We start from the raw sequence: 20,671 nt of genomic DNA on the forward strand, positions 1-20,671 counted from the left end.
ATACCATTATCCTCTCAGCCCTCGGAAAGAACATTCCCTTTCACCATCCGAAGCCGCGGCGGGGAGAGGCAGGCTGGGAGCCCGTCTCAGTAGCATAGACCCCCACGTTATCAGCGCCAGATGCAGGTTGACTTCAGAGTTTCAATGGAAGGTAAAAGAGAGGAGAAATTAATGAGTCCCATAAAGGCTTACGGGATAAATAATTAGGGAACTGAGAGAAGATCGGTCCACAAAAAAAAGAGAAATAAATACATTTAAAATCCCTGCGGAAAGTTTCCGCCGCTTGTCAGGAAACAGCGCTGATGTTATTGTGATACCCACTCCGCCTTCTTCTCTTTGTTTTTGTGGGTTTTTGGAAAGGATTTGGCTACTCGTGTTTTAGCTCGCGTGACCTTGATTCCGCCAATTACGGCGTAATTGATGGGAGAAACGGCCCACTACAACATTGGCACGTCGAATTAAGCGCAGGAAATTGAGACTTAATTTATAAGACTCTGCATAGCGCATGCACAGAATCAACCCAATGTGTATAAAACCAGACCCCGGCGAGTCTATCTGCCGGAGACCTGGGCTTTAACGATAATGGCTGTGGTCTGTTTTAAGTCACGTGATGCAGGTTTAACAGACGCCCTTGATGGGGTCACTTTGGAGACGGCAGGAAAGGTACAGCTTGTTATTTAATTCTGAAGCACTCACATATTGTGGAATTGATTTGCGTTTTTCACTTGACCTCTGTCAGGGAATCCCTTTCGTACTTTTGGGAGGTCCCAGCATGGTAAACGCATGGGTGCTTCATACGTAATAGCTGGAGAAGATTACACGAGACCCTCCCTATTTTGGAGTATGCATTTCTATAGAGCGAGACATTTTTACAATGGGGTGCTGCATGACAGTAACAAAATAATCACGCTCTGTGCCAGCAATCTACTTACTGACCAAATAATATTTCAATTTGGAATGGTTTTCATGTGCAAATAAAATAAAATGTTAGTTTATGTATGCATATGTGATGCCACGTGGAAAGGGGGTAACATCGCACAGTTATACAAAATACTTAAACTGAGTCAGATTCGATTTTGTTTAAATTAGATAAGTGCAGAGTTGGAATCTTCAAATCTAACGCGTCACAATGAGAAAATATTTTAAAAAGTACAAAATATAAAATCTATGTGTGTGTGTGACACATTACAGCCAGGCAAATCTGTGTATTTGTGATAACAAAGTTAAACGTCAGTCTATCCATTTTATCGATTATTCCTGAACACTTTTGAGGGGTTCTTATTTTAATGTCTCAGACGTCTGATTTGAATGTCATTCCTTAACACCGGAGGACGTTCAGCCTTAATGCACAGCATGTTGAATAGGATTGTTTACATGAGGTGTGTCCCTTGGGATTCCGTATTACTGTTGTCTTACTGTACTCAGCACTACCATGCGCATTGTTCTAATACTCCGCCGACAGATTTTAAAGAGGAGAGAATTCACTGAAAGACTTTCATTATCCTCAAGTCTTTGATCGCTATTCATGTTCCTGCACTAGGTAATCTTCTCCTCTAATCTCATTCAGAGATATAAATAAACAAGCATGGTTCTAAATGAGAGAGAAAGCACATCGGTGAACATTGGGGGGGATTATGGTAATGTGGGGATAAGTAGAGGTGTTTAATACATGGCATTTTTAATAAGAAAGTAACTTCCTGGGAAAATAACAGATAAATTCCCGAGCCATGCACCATATGTTTAGACAAAAATGAGATTACAAATGTCAAAAAATGGTAATTTGCTAATTTGATAAAAAATAAAATAAAATCATAATTTTCTAATTGGTATGCATGGCCATTGCATTTTAATAGCTCATATTCTTACAGTAGCAGGTCGGTAAAACAGGAATCATGCTGCCTTTAGATTAAAAGACATTTGGCACACTTAGAGAAATGAATGGAATATATGAATTTTGAATCCCTGAACGCAATAAATCATAAGTAGTACAGTTTGTAAACAACCAGGCTTTGATTGACAGGCAGTTTCTATTTTTTGATTCCTCCTAATTGAATACCTATTTACACTTGGTTCTTGGATTCTATCACCTTTTGTTTTTAACTTTGGCTTGAAAAATAAATGTAAGCACTAAACTTGAGTAAATGTAAAGGACACATTGAATCCTGGCCTATTTACATTAATGACTGTCAGGCTAACTTAAATATGCTATACTTGCTGAGATTCTTATAATCAACTCTCTTTGCCATATCTTATCTCTTTGATAATAAACAAGAGTTTTTCTCTTCGATAAGATCATTTCGCATTTGCTATGCAAACAAAAAGAAAGCTACAAGAACTTTATATAGTTGTAGTCGCCAGTGGCTTCCCTTTTGACACGGAGCATTACAAAGGCGATGGAAATTCATCCCGTATACCTGATCCATAAAACCCTCTTTGAAATGGATTGCTGGTGCCGGTCCAGCCTGGCACTAGCAGTGGCGATTGATGGCACGGCACACGGGCACAGGGATGCTTGGCCCAGGCTGGCCAGTCCTGGGCCATATCAGTGGGCGCTTGCCTGTCCACGGGGACCTCCTAAGCCATACCGTCTGATGCCCAAGTGATGGGGTTGGCAGCACATGTGGGCATGCGAGGGTTTCATTTCAGTGGAAGCAGACCCCGATGCTATCGCCTCGGGCGGCAAGGCACGACGTGTCGGCAGTCTGACCCAAATCACCGTTCCTCCCTCAGATCCCTTTCAGAAGACCTAAAAAAGCGACGCTTACAGCCCGGTAATCTTTGGCATGCTTTCGCCATAGGTTTTTTTATTTTTATTTAAGCTTTTCTAGAATGTTCTTTTCCCCCTTGGTGCCCTTGTTTTAGCCGCAAATTCGATCAAAATGCAAAGCAGTTTGCCATTAACTTTGTCTGTTTTTCCCCCCTGTTTGTTACCGTGTAGTTCGGGGGTCTTACTTCAACCTCAATTGAGATTCTGCATTCCGTTTAAAACAACAAGTTATTTCTGTAAACGTGCGGTTCAAACGTGTAAGCCAGATTGACGACTTTGCGCTTCGATTGAATCACTCACCAAATCTTGTGTGTGGGCAGAATCGGAAAAGCACAACCCTTTCCAGAAAAGTTTCTTGTACATGAGTCATTTAGCAGCTGGCTAACGAAATGTCCTTTGAAAAGAAGTTGGAAAGAACGTAGCTGTCTTAGCTTAGCAGGGAAAACTGCTCAGAGTGGGGAAGAAAGGGGGGGGGGGGGGGGGGGGGGGGGGCGGGGAAGGTTGAGGATCAAGCTGTTAAAACCAGTCAAATCCAAAAGGTAACAAATGCATTATATTCGCTGAACTGCAGGTGCGAGGCCTCGCTGCCAGTACATATCTTTTGTCTCTCATTATCTTTATTTTCTTATTATTTTAAATGGCCGGATTTTTTTTTTTTTTTTTTTTCACCAGCAGCTTTTTTGATATCCATTTAGATTGGGGCTTCATTAAAAAACCTCAGACAATAGAGTGACTTCTAATTAAGAAGTGCCGCATCTGGCCTCTGGCACCCTATCCCGTTGTTCCATCTATTTTGCTGGGGAGAATTCATTTGTTTCTTAATTAAGAAAAACACCAATAGCGTGAAAAATCTGCTTATGGTACCTGAATCCTAATTAGTTAAATAGTGAGGGGAAGGGGAAAACACATTCCAGTAGCCTTAGAAATGAACTCGGTAGCTGATAAAAATGAACTAACTACCCTTGCATAAATCGAAGCTAGGGAGAAAGTGTACCATCATTATGGCTAAGACAATATGCAAACTATCTTCAAAGAAATCAAATTGCCGGAATGTTTTCATTTGCATGTATTAACCATTAACATAATGAGGAGAAGTGACATTGGACCCGGATTGTGTGTCTGTTCGGATTGATAACTCCGCCGCATCTGCAAATAGTCTCCCGCAAAATTATGCTAGCAGTCAAATCAGCATTGAACTGTGGAACACCACCCCCCCACCCCACCCCCACCACCACCACCACCCTCCAATTTTTTTATCAGACGCCTCGAACAAACCTGCTGCAGTGTTGAAACTGTGCCATCATTCTCTGACAGCCATCCCAAAACAGGAAGGGGGCTTGGAGTCATTGTCTTTAAGCTGTGGTGGAAGGGAGGGGAGCGGGGAGCGGGGGAACCTGGAGGAGGCACGCGAGGCTGGGGACGGACCCAGAGCCGGGCACGTTCTCTCCTCTATCTCCCCGAACACGGACGCCGCGCTTCCAGGACGCCTCTCTCTCACGTATCTGCTCCGTTAAGATTCTCCCTGTTCCGACGACGGCCAGTCGCGGGAGGCGAGCCAGTGCGTGCGCTCGTTTTTTTCCTCCGCTTTTTTTTTTCCGCACTGTTGGCATCACGCAAACCATTTCACTGTTTTAATATTCGAAATGATATTTTTTTACATGCCATTTCCGAGGATCGGGCTCTTAGGTCACATTATTCAATTAAGTGTCTGTTTAATACTGATACCGAGGCTGGGGCCGTGGTTGGACTTATCACCTATTTCGCAGATCGGCGTTCCCACAGAATGCCACCATAAAGATTGCCTCGGCTGTAATTAAAATGGCACGGGGACAAATTTGACGTCGGCTGAGAAGCACGGAAATGGGGGGCGGGGGGGGGGGGGGGGGAGTTGGGGGACGGGGGTCGAGAGCCGGCGCTGAAACGTGGTGTCGGCGCGTTTCGGAAATAACGTAGAGGCGCGTCTCAACCTGCCGTCGAAAACTAGGAGGGAAGAACGAGGGCGTCACGTGACTCTTCGGGGTCCTTTGAAATGGTGTTAAATTACTTCGCCCACCTGAAAACCGTCTTCGGGAAGGGAGGCGTAGGGAGTGGGGGGAGGGGGCCAGTGTAACAGGCCTGGTAATGTTTGCCAGAGTCTTGCGCAGGGCCTGGTAGATACCGGGGATAATCTTTCACGGTGCTGACAGGCATAGGGAAATGAGTTGGGCCGAGCCAGGCGGTATGGTACTCGACGCGGCATGGCATGGGCAGCGTGGCTTCGGATGCCCTCATCCGGAGCCAGGTTTCCACAGTTGTGTGTTTGATGTACAGGAGAGCGGGAGGGACACGTGTCCCTGCCGTCTCCATCCGGAGCCGATGACGCGTGACTCTCGTTTGGGGGAAAAAAGAAATAATACGACGGTGGGGGTGAAAAAAATTCAGACGTACCCAACCGACGGAGGGATGAGGGAATCGAAGAGGACTTTGGGTGCGAAAAAAAAAAAAAAGGATTTCGACAAAATGTTTTCAGGGAGGTTTTTTGGGGAGCTGTCGCCATTGTTATCGCTGATAAATAGTGATGTTTTTTACCCGGGCGTACATTTCTGTGAAATATGCGAAACGTTAAACCGCGCTAACGATTCCCTTAATGACGCGGATCTCGCTTTTCTCCCGATTCGAGTCTTAGCGGGGCGTGCGGCTTGGCGCCGTCTCGTATCTGAATATTAAAGGGAGTTTCAAGCTCATCTGTAAATGTGATTTGCACATATCATACCGCCGCAGTCGCCAAGCTGCTCCGTCGCCGAGCTTCTGAGCAGAGAAGGGAGAGTGGAGAAGAGAGGAGGGGAGAAAAAAAGATGCACATATGGGTCGCTATTGATGTATTCCATTTCTGACCTAATTTAAATCCCTGCCAACAAGCTCATATGCATACTGTACATTTGCTAAATTAGAGTGTGTATACCCCGGCTTCTCCGGGAGACAGGTGTAAACAACACTGTTGTCATAATGCAGCACCAGTAAATATGATAATCGCGTCGCACGGCGATACAGCGCAAAATAATTTGGACATCATTTTGATGCCTTGGGGCCCGTGGGAATGGCCCCCAGAACGAAGGTGCCCATTGACATGCCGTACACGCCAGGATATAATTATGGCCGCCCGTCTTTGTTCCTCTGTAGCTTCCTCGCAGAGCACTAGTAATTTGCTTGTAATGTGGAAGCATTTTGTAAAATGTAGACTGATATTTAGGTTTGGCTATTCTCAGTGGATTTGATGGAAGGAGTCGTAATGGAACAGCCTTTTGTTCCGCTTTCAGTATCTCAGCTTAGTGTGAAAAAAAATATGCAGCACTACCACTCTTAAGGCTAGCTTTGCACTGTAACTGTTGTGACTACCTGTGCTGCTGCAACTACTGCTTTTGGTAGTGCAGTAATGTTATTAAAACTGGACATTAATAATAATAATAATAATAATAATAATAATAATTATAATAATAATAATAATCTTGCAATAATATTAACCAATAAATAATTTTGGTATTCTGATCTCTGTGGGGATTCAGGGATCAGAATATTGTACATTCATTTTTGTAAAAACGACAACAAAATGATTGTAATGAAACTTGTTTAATTCACTTGTTTCTTAGCCTTTTGATGTACTGTGTATGCACACACTCTTAGGCAGCACTGAACATATTTTTCCACTGTTATTTTTAAGTAGATTATAAATGTTACACTAAATAAAGTATATTCTGATTATGTTCGTATATTTGGTGTTGATAAAAAAAACATGACTACTTGTAATGGAATACTTAATATTTATTATTTTATTGATATGAATGAATCAAGGTTGATATTTTGCCAAGGATAACATTTCCCTATGCTGGAATGTAGTTAGGTGAATTGGTACATTTTTGTCAAAAAATGAAGAGGATATTTGTGACCTTAAAAAGAAGAAGATGCCTGCTAAAAATAACCAACATGCTTGGGCTCTGAAACGGTTGGCGAACACGATAACAATCCTCACCTTTGTAATGTCAGTATCACCAGGTCATGGCTCTTCCTGTACCTCTCACTTCTTCGGCATGTCAAGGCCTGCAACCGCCGAGCAGGATTGTCATTTCTGAAGGAATATTTTGACAGCACCTTCACTCCGAGTGTCTCCTTTTAAAGGTCAAAGTTATGCGACTTCCATTTAATGTGTGAACACTCGTTCCCTATGGAGCAGGTTCAACAGCCTTTTGAAACGGATCTGTTTCCTCCTTCCATTAAAAAAGTCAGTTGTTTTTTTTCTGAGCTAGACATGTAGACCTGTCACATTGTGAACAGTGGGCTCTGCTTTTGCTGCTTGAAGAGCAATTAGAGTGGATAAATCTAGGTATAAATGATTATCTTGGGCAGTGAGATTCCAAGGCTTGAAGATGTGTGTTTCCCAACAATGTTTTCATTGCTTTCTCACATAAACCTTTACAGTACATAAAAGTTTATACTTGCACTGTTTGCAGAATTCGGATTCCCTTACGGATGCTCCCATTTCATTCAATTTTCTGAGGTTTTTATTTCATGTTTTCTTAGATGTTCGTGTTTGATGTATTTTTAAATTGCTTGCAGAAGCAGGTTTTCGCTCTAAGAACTCTTTCAAGTAAGAATCTAAGAGCACATTACATGTTTCTGTTCTTACGCATCAGGCATTTTGGTAGTCCTTGAAATTCCTCACAAAAGTTGAGTGAGGTGCGAAAGAAATGTAATGCTATGCAAAGTTAAGGACAGACTACCACAGTGGTTGGATCAAACGTGTCCCCCCCCCAGAGCAAAGCTTTGCTTTGCTTCTTGAACATCATTTTATTCTTTGTCGTTGTGTGTGGGTGGTGCTGTGCAGTGTCCTTCTAGCTGCTGTACAACAGTAAGAATCAATAAAGCTAATGACTTAGGAGCAGGTGAGTGATCCAGGTGGTCAGTGTTGAGAGTGCAATTAGGACATTAGTCATTGTGACGGTTTTTATGTCAAAGAAACAATCATACAATATGGGAATGCCTCTAGGAACTCTTTAGGGGCCCTCATGCACACACTGAATGCAGCCCTTCTGTAAAATCCAGCTATGCCAGCTTGACCAGCTTGGAAATTGAGCTGGTCGTAAGTTGGTCTAGCTGGGTATGAGCTGGTCAAAAAGCATGGCTTGTCCAGCTACCAGCTGTTCCAACACATAGCTTGAGCTGGTCAAACCATGTCAAGCTGGGAGCTGGTCCGAACTGGTGAACCAGCTAAGTCATCTGGGAGCAGGTCAGAACTGGTCAACCAGCTACCAGCTGTTTCAAAATCTAGCTTGAGCTGGTCCAACCATGTTGAGCGGGGAGCTAGTGTGAGCTGTTTCAAAATCTAGCTTGAGGTTTTTTTTTGTTTTTTTATCAGGGTTTTCAAAATGCTTTCTCAATACAGTATAAACGATGCTCATATTTATTATTTTGTAAGGATAGTTAAAAACTGCATACTTTTTTATAATTTTTGGATGTTGTGACTGCCATGTTCTGATGCACCAGAAGGTAGATTAAAAGGGCCTTCAACGCAAACATAATTTCACACAAGGCACACCTGGGCACACACCCCTTTAGGCAGCCATCTTGTCTTGTCTGTGCAAATGGGAGAGAAGGAAGTTGGGTCTCTCTCCATCTCTGTGAGACGCTGGCAGAATTCTAATCAGTTAGCAATAAGCTTCACATGACCAAGATCAAGAATGTAAAAAAGTCTGTCTGTTTTTAAAGGACAGTACTTTGAATGTCATTTGACAATTTCCTTTTAATTAGAACTAATTTACAGGAAGATGCCCACCAGCTAATCTTTACAGGATAATTAGCTTCTATTTTCTTTACTTTTAATTAAAAAGTGGAAAAGATTTAGCTGATCCATAAAGAATTGTTCTTTTGAAATGTTCATCAGACTTCACACTTCTTTTTGGCATTGGTAATATTTAGATGATATCGGCTGTGCAGTCTCCTCTGAGTTATAACACTGAATTTTTATCCGGGTATTAAGAAGTGGAACTATCAATAGTCAAAATAGGAACCAGGGGCAAATTAGAATTGAATTAATGATGAATTTCTTGCAAAAGAACCCCCACCCCAACCCCCGTCTTTTAACAAAAAACTAAATTGACATCTTTAGATATATCCGTTCCATAAATTCTTCCTTGATGGGGAAAATCATGTTCATTTTGCTTTATGTGTGACACTAATACTCTTTTCCAAAGGCTCTCCGTTTATTTCCATGAAAAAAACTTTTGTCATCATTTACAGCTGATTATTTATTCAAAGTATTTTTAATTCTGGCAATAGCCTTAACATTCTTTGTTTTGCGTCAAGTTGTCCAGAATGAGTATTCTTGCATTTCAGATTCAGTATAATGAATTAGAACTAATACAGTATGCGGTTGCACTGTAATTATTTCTCAAGTACAAACAATCATGTCTAAGATGTAAAAAAATGTCGTGTTTTAGTTTCAGATTTGTAGGTTTTTCTGTTTAAGTGTGTATTGAGACAACACACTGAGAGGCACATTTAGCAGAGGGGGACCGTGGATGGCTGGCTGTGGTCGGTGCTTGTTTGATTCCTGCTGAAAACCAGTAGTAGAAGATGAATGCCTCCACTTAGCCATGATGGCTCCCAAGAGGAAACTAAGCCAATGATTTGATCTAAAGCAAAGGTTCAAGTGGGAAACAGGTTTATATCCATTAATTATGCCTCTGAAAATTATGCTTTTATTTTCTGCCCCAGCTTTATACATGGATATATGTATGTGTGATGCATGTATATGAACATGCAGATAACTCGGCGCTAACAAAACTGTTAGCAACAAAACTGATACGAGGTGTCAGATCTCCTGCCATATTTGGTGAGTACGCTGTAAAATACAGACCAAATGATAATATAAATCATCATCATCATAATCATAAAACATTATTATTGTTTTATTATTAGGTTTGTATTTTACAGAATAATCACCTAATATGGAAGGAAATATGGAAGGTTACTGATACCTTGTATTAGTTTTGTTGGTAACAGTTTTGTTACCACCAAGTTATTTGCATATTATTATAATTATTATTGTTATTATCATCAAAGAAATCTATTTAAAGGTGACTACATAAGCAGCCACACATTTTGAAATGGTGAGTCTGCTTCGTGTCTTCTTTACTGTTTGAACACCCAAACCTCTGCATCTCAATACAAACGGATCATCGGTGCATAATACCAGGAATGGGACCATGTAACTTGTACAAGATGTGCTATTTCCAGTTGGATGTTTTTGTGTGTGTGCAGAGTGTAAACCCGGTTAGCCAGCAATGCTGGCATCTGCCACAGGCCTACAGCCTGCAGGCAACACTTAGAGGTGCCTCCAGCATTTTAATGGGATAGTCAAATGCCAGAATGTTTTCATGCCATTCCAATTCAAATTAATTGGACAAAGAAGTAAGAGGAGAGAATTTCCTTTAATATCCTCTCAAAAAGGAAAAGCACATAAAAAAGTCAACTTAATAAGCTATGTCACATTCAAGTAAAATTTCAAGTTTTTAATTTATGCGGTTTTGTTACCACCGACTTTTTGGCTTGGAAAAACTGGGGCAATGACTAAAACAATTTGTTTTCTCTGCCTTCAGCGAGTGAATTGTAATGTAGAGCAAATTAATTGGGTGTTTTCAATCCTCAATATTGCAGCTTCTCACTTGAATTAGTTCAAATACTGTGCATATACAGCATAACTGTTTAATACTAAGATCGGTTGGATGATATTTCAAGGAAAATAAATCAGTTCTCATTGGAAAAAACAGTATTTTGTGTAATACAATGAATTATCTTCATGCTCCACGTATGGTCTTAAAGAATGACATTATTAAAACAGTGTCAACACCAGAAAAATACACTGTAAAGAATTTAAAGAGTACCATTCATTCAGTCGATCTTTAGGCATTTGTTCCGTGAATCAGCTGTAGCCTACTGCAGGTTAGCCTTTCCCAAACAGCTGCCACTGTCATCAGTCAAGGAAGCTTTCCACTTTTCCAAAAGGGTGTGTTCTGTCATCACCGGATTAACTCCTCCTTTTTTTTTGCCGCAATTTACAGAGTCTTTTGGATTCATGCGGCAGAGTTTTTTGAAACAGTTTGTTGACTGTTGATTGTAAGTGCCTGAATTTAGGAACACAGCCATTTCTAATCACCAGAATTACATTGCTTAGCAACCGGAAAATCAAGTTAAACAATGCCACCGCTTATTCTCGGTCACAGAAATCCGCTCTGAGAACACATCAATCTCTGCTGATGCCTTTCCATCCAGCTCCATTCACACACAAACAAAATGAAGGATTCGCAAATATACAAATATACAAATGGTAATTTCCTCCTGACTAATGTTGCGACATTGGTTTCATATTTAGTCTGATCACAGTGTGTAAAACTCAAGAACTCTCTTGTATCTCAGACACAATGGAGTATTTTAAATATTATCCTTTGCAGGTTCCTAAAAAAATAAAAAAACATTAATCCAATAATGGCTAGACTGTTGTCTGTGTCATTGGCACTAAATCTGAAGCCAGACAAAACAGGACTGGTACTTTGTCTCTTCGCTACTTAATTAGGGTGCTGTGTATTTAGTGCAAGCATCCAAATTTCTTTAATCATCTGTGCCTGTTAAATAAATGTTTTATAGAACAAAGAAAAGAGGTTCAATAAAGTTATTTTTTCTTCATCTTAGCACAGTACAGTTTGCAAACCCCTTTTTTCCCAAAGCCTTGCAATTCCCTGACAGGTCCAAGTATTTATTTGTATTTTTTACCCCAGGAATCATATAGCCGCCCTCTGTAGAAGTTGGAGCGCTGTTCTTGCGTCAATGCCGGAAGAAGTCACAAGGCATAGTTCCAACCTGGCGTGTCGAACCCTACGCTACACACAAAGTTGGCAGGGCTCTTTGCTGGAACGGGTTTGACAAAAAAAGGCTACAAGGCCAGGTCACGCATTCCTGTTTAATCTCAGGTGCTGGGATTTATCCCCAGGCCAGCCTGGTCACATTTCCAATGGCCGGCCAGATTTAAAAAAAAAACAACAACCGCAGCATAGGTAGGGGCAAAATGATTTCCATGCGCATAGAGATCCGCTGCTTTGTTCTGTCACATTCAATTACCTCACCTCTAATTAGGAGCTATAGAGAAGGCCTGGTTTGTGATCCGGACATCACACTGTGTAGCCTGCTGATAATGTGTGGTGTCGCTATCAGAGCCCAGCCACCAGCTCCCTGCAATGCGGTGGGGTAAAAACGCCAGGCATGAAATTAGCAGTCGCTCAAACCGGGCCTGCTTGTTTGTCTCTTGCTTTATTTTTCTGAGTTTGGCGGAAGGTTTATTGTTTTGTACTGTATGTGTGTGATTGTGTTCATGCGTGTGTGTGTGTATGCTTGTATTCGTACGTGTGTGTGTGTGCGTTTGTGTTCGTGCATGTGTTTGTGTGTGTGTGTTTGTAATTGTCCGTAAGTTTGTGGGGACAATTTCCCAAGGTAAAATCTAAGAAGTCTCTTCTCAGCACAAGCAGATTGCAGATGTTGGAATGTACTGGATGTAATTTATCAAACATTTTTTTATTTAAATCATCATCTGCTTTTGGAGTCCTTTTCTAAGGCGTAGGCCACATCGCCGCATCTTCTCTCCATTCAAAAAGTCATCGGCGTGTGTGCGTACACACCGTCCTAACCTACATCCGCCGTCGGGCCCCCTGTCCCTAAAGCCGTTTCAGACATTAACGCTTTCTCCCTCCGCTAAAACCGGATCCGTATCTGACACAGGGCATGGCGTGAACAAAGGACGGCCCCGTAATCACAATTCCATTCAACTACCAATGTCTCTATTAGTGCCAGCTCCTGAATTAGTGTTTGGACAGGGGCAGAAATTCCCTCCCCAGCCGAGTATTCAGAGCAAGATGGAGGGAAACGATACAGTCCTTAGCAGGCAGGGCTACGGCGGGCGCAAACAATGCCTGTGCGCCGAGATACACGGGCCGCGGACTAGGCGTGTGACAACCGGAGGGCTTGAGCGGAGTCTGCTTCTGGTTTTTTTTTTTTTGACGGAGGTTACAAAGTGCGGGTATTCTCCGGTGCCCGTTCAGCGGCTCGGCTGTGTTTTCGTCCGTTATCGCCTCAAAGAGTTATGTGCCCGTGCGTTCCCTGTCTGTTAGTACTTTTTTTAGGCCATTGGATCAGTAGTGGGCCGGATGGTTGGGCTCCGTTTGAAACGGTTTGAAACTGTAAGCCCGTATTTGAGGCGCACCCAAAGCTCAGGCTAGGTTTTGAAACAGCTGGTAGCTGGTTGACTAGTTCAGGCATGGTTTGACCAGCTCAAGCTATGTTTTGAAACACCTGGTGGTTGGTTGACCAGCTCAGACAAGCTACCAGCACTAGCTGGTTGACCAGCTCATACCCAGCTAGACCAGCTTCATGACCAGCTTGGCCATGCTGGTTGACCAGCGCATACCCAGCTAGACCAGCTTCATGACCAGCTTGGCCATGCTGGTTGACCAGCGCATACCCAGCTAGACCAGCTTCATGACCAGCTTGGCCATGCTGGTTGACCAGTGCATACCCATACGCTAGACCAGCTTTATGACCAGGCTGACCATTGCTGGAGTTTACACAGGGCATCATTCCCTGTTTGGCGACATTGTGGATTTCAGGTGGTATTTTTGCTTGGATCGAGGCCGTTGGGGCTGCATTTGGTTTCAACATCGAAGAAGGAATGTGTGTTTTGCCTCAAACGAGCGCTTGGCATTCGCAGAGTCCGATCGTGTATTGTTTTTGGGCATATTTAACATTGAAGACAGGGGCGATGACCCTGCTCTAATGGTGCGGAAGAGACCCAGTGTTGGAAGAGGGTGGGAGATAAGGAAGGAGGAGAGCATGCATTCCTCTAGACCATTCGTCTCCCCTTATAGAAATGCACCAACATTCACTGGTCATATGTATTGAATGTGACAGGGTTTTAAACAGTACACAACTAAATATAGCGGAGACGCCACTATCAGAAAATGAGTTAGGAGTGCGGTGCTAGTCGTTTAGAAAGTCATTATTCTTATCATTGCTGTCTGAAATTATTTCAGCTCTCTTCATGCAATGAATACTGTATAATAAACTAAACATGTGGAGAGGGATCTAACTTTAGTAATCTGCACAGGTCCCAAGGAAATGGCCATCAAAACAACAGATACTTCTTGGAACTGTTTCAAAGGGCCGTGCGTTATTTACCATTAGCTATCCGCTTCTTCTTCTTCGGTCTTCTTCTGTGGTTCTATGGTCTTCCGGGTCCCGTAAAGAAACGTGGCCACGCTTGACATGCTGCTCATGACTTCCGTCCTGAATCCACCTCTGAGTCGCAACTGTTGTGCAAATCGCTCTCATCTACAGAGCCAAATCATGTCCATTCAGAGCCTGTGTGATGGGGTTGTGAACTAGGCCCACGTGAGCATGATGATCTGATTAGTCCATGTTTGTATATAAACATATGCTTCCCCACATTCATGAAATCCTCAGTTGTATCAAAACAAGTCTTAAAAAAGAAAAATCCTGGCCTGCAATCTCCTCCGATATTCTGATATTTATCTTGAGACATCATTTTAAGCACCAGCGGACATATTGAGTCACTTCAGGATTCGCTTCGTTCCTTCTGAAAGGCAGTACACGGCAGGAGATAAACATCACAAAAAAAAAAACTATCCTAATTTAAAGCCTCGCTCTCCCTTCACAGTGTCTATTAGGGATCCACGTGCTAATTCTTTTCATGTAGCAAGCGCCTGTCGATGTAGCGCCCTACAAAGGAGTCATTTATAAGACTAATGAAAAGAGCAAGCAGTTTGCGGAGATCAGGGGTCTTTTACGAGTGTGCCGCGGAATAAAGGGAGGCAGGGACTCTAGCACGCCGGAGTTTTTTGAACTGAAATTATTGCTTTATTAGGGCTGAGGGCCTGGCTGGTGTTACAATAGAACAAACACACAGAAAGGTGCTCAGGGGATATCGCGCCTATTCTGTCTGAGCGCAAATATGTTCGGCGAGAGGCCGCCACGTAACTCATGTGTGACAGAACGAAATCAGCATCAGAGACTGCTTGTATGAGCATTCATTAGAAGAAATGTTGAATCTTGGACAAAAAAAAAAAAAGAGTTTTCAGAAGAATAAATATAACAGTAGGATCCGTTTCGGCGTGTATTTTTGAAATTGAAACAATCTGAAATTAAACACAGATTTTTATTGTATTTTTTTCCGATGGAAGGTGTGTGAAGATTATTTTAATATAATTTAAATGCAGGGTGAAACATCTTCGTAACTAATACAATTCAGGTAGCAGTAATTCCATCAACGCCCTTGATTGAAGCAAAATAGTAATATGCAAATACCAAAAAAAAGATGTACAGCTACAAGCAAAACTCTGAAATCATTTAGATTTAAAGAAATAATATTGCACAGAGGGGGAAAAATTAATCACACAGAAAAATGTCTCCTTTAAGATTGCACTGGTGTATTACCTGGGGGCATGGAATGTAAATGAAAAATCAACATTGTACCCTCTGATAAGGCTAACAAATTAATAAGAGTATTTTCTTTCTACCTCCTGTGCCGGTGCTCATGTGAAAAGTCATGAGGCACTCGGAGTGGAAGTTTTGTCACTTGGATTTGATTCTTACTAGTATTCCACCTAGCAATACAACACAAGATTAATTAAGGGAGCTTGCTCAAAAAAGGGAGAAGGAATTGGAATCCTAGAACATTCTCCATTTTCAGTGGCAAGATGCAACAAAATGGATATTCAATAACTCTGATTCAAGTTGCCTTACACTGAAGTAGAAAGAGGCAACCTCTCAGAAAGCAGCATGACCTTCATCAGAGGAGGCTGATAAAGGTTTTTTTTTACTTGATGATACATTGATACATTTTTGACATCTGTTGAATTTGTGCCATTGGATTCATGGCCTCGTGTGACCAGTAACAGGTAATGAGATAACAGCCTCGACCTTCGAATGCATCTTCAGAAAAATCTACATTCAGTGCAGTGCTTTTACAGTATGCCCTTCCATTGTGTGTGTGTGTGTGTTATGAGTTGAGGTTATAAGTTCAAATTTAGAAAATTAGTCAAGCAATTATCTGTGGTGAGGGCTGCTGAACTCTTTATGTACAGTATGTGAGTGTAATTGTAGGAAAGCATCTGGCTGGCAAAGTTGAAAATTTATTTCAGCATGTACGTACACTGGGCTCCAGAATTAAAGGCACCCTGAATAAAACCAGAGAAATATAATACTGGCATATAATAAACGACTATATATTTTCTGTTCAAACATAAGGTAAAACTATATGTGTTTATTTCAATACATTTACTCTCTTGTTTCAATGATTTAAATCTATTTTCTGACACAAATTATTAGCACCCCAAACAATTTTTGTAAATAAAATACAATTGTACTTTAATTTAGTTAATCTCAGTCTAAAGGAACTGTCATTCCATCACTTCCTTCTCTTTTCACTATGTCGAGGATAAAAATGAGTCAATAAGCATGCAAAATCCCTTTGTCAACCATCAGCATGGGAAAAGCCCGATGGTAATGGGTACAAAAACATACATAAACGGTTAAACATTACATTACATTATTGGCATTCGGCAGACACTCTTATCCAGAGCGACATACAGTTGATTAGACTAAGTAGGAGACAATCCTCCCCTGGAGCAATGCAGGGTTAAGGGCCTTGCTCAAGGGCCCAACGGCTGTGCGGATCTTATTGTGGCTACACCAGGATTAGAACCACCGACCTTGCGTGTCTCAGTCATTTACCTTAACCACTAGGCTACAGTCCACCCTAACCTAGTCCATACCACTTAGCACTGTACGGGCAATAATAAAAAGACATAAAACAAATGGAATGGTTGCACACTTGTCAGGAAGAGGATGCAAGTGCATATTATCCCCACGGACAGTAAGGAAGATGGTGAGGAAGGGCATAAGTAACCCAAGGATCACAGTTTAAGACTGGCAGGGATTAGTTGTCTCTTGGGGTCAAGTCTAAAAAATATTACAATGGCACCTCCATACCAGCAAACTCTTGAAGGGTGGCAACAAGGACAGCCATTAGCCATGAGCACAATAAACAAAACCAAGCATCCTGAGTTTGCCAAACCTCATTGTAATCATGACTGGAAGACAGTGCTATGGTCAGATGAGACCTAAATTGAACGTTTTGGCCATACACACCATCGACAGAAAAATGGAACGTATACAAGTATGAAGCACCTCATAACTGCTATCAAATATGGCGGTGGGTCATTGATGTTTTGGAGATGATGTGGTCCACAGCTACCATTTAAGATCAATGGCATAATGAGGAATGAAACAAAGTACCATGAAAACCTGGCAGAAAATGTGTTTGCTTCTGCAAACCTGAGTCTGGTACGTATGTACAGTTGATTGTCCAGACTTAATCCCATGAAAAATGTGAGGTCTGAACTGATGGAGGTAACCCAAGGATATCAATGATTATGAAAAGTTCTGCATGGAGAAATGGTCAGAAATCTCTCCAAATGTGTTCTCTAACCTTATCAGAAAATTATAGGGAAAGTATTGTGGCTGTCATCTTTGCCAGTGGCGTTTGCACAAAGTACTGAACTTGGCAATAATTGAGGAACCTATTTTTTGGGGGAAATATATTTTTTATTTGAAAAATGTAAGACTTTGTAGTTTCTGTGAAGATGTGTCAGGGATGCCAATAATTCTGGAGCCCACTGTATATTTGCCTACATGTAAACGATGCTCTTCTACATACCACTGTTATAATGTGTAGTTATTTGTATCACTGTCACCTTCCTGTCAGCCCTGACCAGTCCGGCCCTTCTCCACTGACCTCTCTGATTAACAAGGCGTTTCTGTCTGCAGAGCAGACTGCTGCTCACTGGATGTCATAACATTCTCTGCAAACTCTAGAGACTGTTGTGTGTGAAAATCCCTGGAGAACAGCAGTTTCTGAGATACTCACACCACCCTCTCTGGTACCAACAATTATTCCACGGTCATAGTTTCTGAGATCACATTTCTGCATGCTTTTATGCATTCAGTTGCTGCCACTTGATTGGCTGATTAAATATTTTATTATTATTTTTCTTGATTTTAGATTTGTATTCAGACAATTCATATGTGCTTAAATTTCCAGATTTTATTAAAGAATATATTTTATGCATTTTGGTTTCACCATGTAGGTATGACAGCACTTTTTATACATAGCCCCCCCCCCCATTTCAGGGCACCATAATATGTGGGACAAATGGCTTCACAGGTGTTTCTGATTAGTCAGGTGTGCTCAATCATTTCCTTAGTCCAGGTATAAGAGATCTTTGTATTATCTAGTCTCGATTATGGGATTTTGATTGCCCTTGGAGCCTGTTATTGGCATTTGTCAACTTATGCCAGTGGAAGTGAGGCTGAGGAATAAGAAAAAACTGAGACATAGGCCAAAAAATAAGCTCACCTAAATCTACTGTTTTATATATAAATGTCTACACATATGCCCTGGAAATGTGTGCACAGTGCTTAGAATGAGATTTTCATGATTCACCGGCAGTTATTCTCCATAGTTTCTACTCTACTATTTTAAAGCTGGGGGTAATGAAGAAATAGCCATTCTTTTGTCTACAGTATGCTTGTAGGACAGATTTATAGTTCAGGAGGAAGAAAAACAGGAAGTGTAGGTGGTGTGTGTGTGTGTGTGCGTGTGTGTGTGTATGCGAGTGTGTGTGCCTATCTTTACGTGTGTGTATTCACAGAGGAAAGAGCTGGGCATTGTGTGGATGTGGACAGGGTTGTCCACCCCCCCCTCCCCACCCCTCTCCCCTCTGCTCCCCTCCCCCCTCACCCACTCTGAGCTGCCAACAGTCTGAACTCAGTTGTTTTATGACAGCCGAGTGGTGGGCCTCAAACGCAGGTCTGTGTGGCCCCCACTCAAGCTCTGTCCTTCCCCAGTCAGTTGTGCGCAGTACCTTAGCCATTCTTTAATTTTGAGTAGGTACCCCAATTTCAACCCTGCTGCTGTCTTGGTTGACATCAGACCTGGATCAAATACTACATTGCCTTGGATTCAGATACTTTTCTATGCTTTACTGAGCTTGTCTGGTGTATTGGAACCTATGAAAAAAGATATCAAAAAGTCCCCCTAGGTCCTCTTGGTTGGCTCAGTTGTACCAGGCAAAATCATTTGAGCACAGAAAAGTATTTGATTCCAAAACAATTATGTTTTATTTGACCCAGGTCTGTTTCACATGCCTCTATTCCTTGCTGAAAAAACAGATCAAGCTAGGTTTTGAAACAGCTGGTAGCTGGTTGACGAGTTTAGACCAGCTCCCAGCTCCCAGCTCGACACGGTTTAACTTGTTGACCAGTTTAGACCAACTCTCAGCTTACAATGACATGGTTTGACAAGTTCAAGCTATGATCTGAAAGAGCTGGTAGCTTGTTGACCAGCTACCAACTCAGACAAGCTAGTACTGGCTGGTTGACCAGCTCATACTCAGGTAGACTAATTTATGACCAGCTTGACCAGCTCAATTTTCAAGCTGGTCAAAGTAGCATAGCTGGATCCAGAAGGGTTCCCATCCACTATCAGTGACTGTAAAGCAACAGTCATCAGCAAATGAGCCAAATATTTCTTGCTCAAGGCTTGAACAGTCATATCATTCCAGGGTTTTAAACCTGTGTCCTTCGAGTTATGCATGTCTCCGCACAATCTGTATAGTGAACTTGTTCTTTTCTCAGGGCCCCTAGAAGATGGTCTAGAGGAAGAAGAGGAGGAGTGTGTCTCGGAGGAGAATGAGCTCCTGGCCAAAGATGAGTTCTCTGCAGAGGAGAACTTCTCTGCAGACTTTGAACCTGAAAACCTGAGCTGTGAAGACATGGAGTACTTCTGCAACAAAGGTTAGCCTCCTAGCTCCACCTCATCCAGATTGTTAGCATCATATTTAGCCATTTCAGTGTTCAGCCTGGCCTGTTACACAATGAAAGGGGCAGTGGCATTACTGTGCGGGGAGCCTGTAGCCTACTGGCTAAGGTATATGACTGGGAAGGTTGGCCGCGGTGTAGCCATGATAAGATCCACACAGCTGTTGGGCCCTTGAACAAGGCCCTTAACCCTGCATTGGTCCTGGGGCGATTGGCTCCTGCTTAGTCTAATCAACTGCAAGTCACTTTGAATAAAAGCATCAGCTAAATAGAAAATTATATCATCAGTAAAGGTCTTGCGGAACCATAAAAAACAAAATCCCTCAGAAGTCCTTGATGAGCACTTGTGGTCACTGGGACCACTTTTGTTGGGGTCACCATGGAATATGGATGGATTTTTAATTATATGGGAATTTCTCCAGCTCTCTCCATGCTCGTCTTTGAAAACCGGTCTGTTTGATATCTGATTCCCATAATATATCAGAGCGCTGCAGTTTGATCTCTGAGAAATGGCACCTACAACTCAGCTCCCAGCTTCTTACAGTGATTTGGGGAGGGGGGGGGGGGCGGGAGTTTGGCCCCAGGAGAACAAAGCTCATTTTCGAGCCAGTGGCTGCTTCCCCTCCCCCCTTCTCCAAAAACACCACCGGTGGGGGGGACTACCTTCAAACAACTAACTAAGCCAAACCCGCCAACTCCACTTTGGTTTCCATTTCAATTAGTTTCTGTTTCCTTTTGGTCACACCTTGCCATCAGAAGAAGCTAATTGTAGCATGCTCCAGGTTACAATGTGAAGATGACAGACTTCTTATTTCTTCTCTTTTACACTCAGATCCCATGACTTATTATATACTGTAGGTGTTTTTAAGATTCAGTAGCTTTCAGTCAAACGGTGTCAATTTTACTTCGAATGCTTCGAATGTCCTCTTT

The 20,671-nt window shown here is 42.1% G+C and overlaps 1 protein-coding gene across 1 annotated transcript in view; it reads left to right on the top strand.

Annotated features, from left to right (window-relative positions):
* zfpm2a (zinc finger protein, FOG family member 2a) overlaps positions 1 to 20,671 on the top strand; it is a 163,866-nt gene that overhangs the window by 23,169 nt on the left and 120,026 nt on the right. The window contains exon 2 of the mRNA XM_061262790.1: positions 19,559 to 19,717. Within this exon, the coding sequence (XP_061118774.1) occupies positions 19,559 to 19,717 (159 nt within the window). The remainder of the gene's footprint in view (positions 1 to 19,558; positions 19,718 to 20,671) is intronic.

This window comes from Conger conger, chromosome 1 (genome assembly GCF_963514075.1).
Source record: "Conger conger chromosome 1, fConCon1.1, whole genome shotgun sequence".
NCBI classification, from domain to species: Eukaryota; Metazoa; Chordata; class Actinopteri; order Anguilliformes; family Congridae; genus Conger; species Conger conger.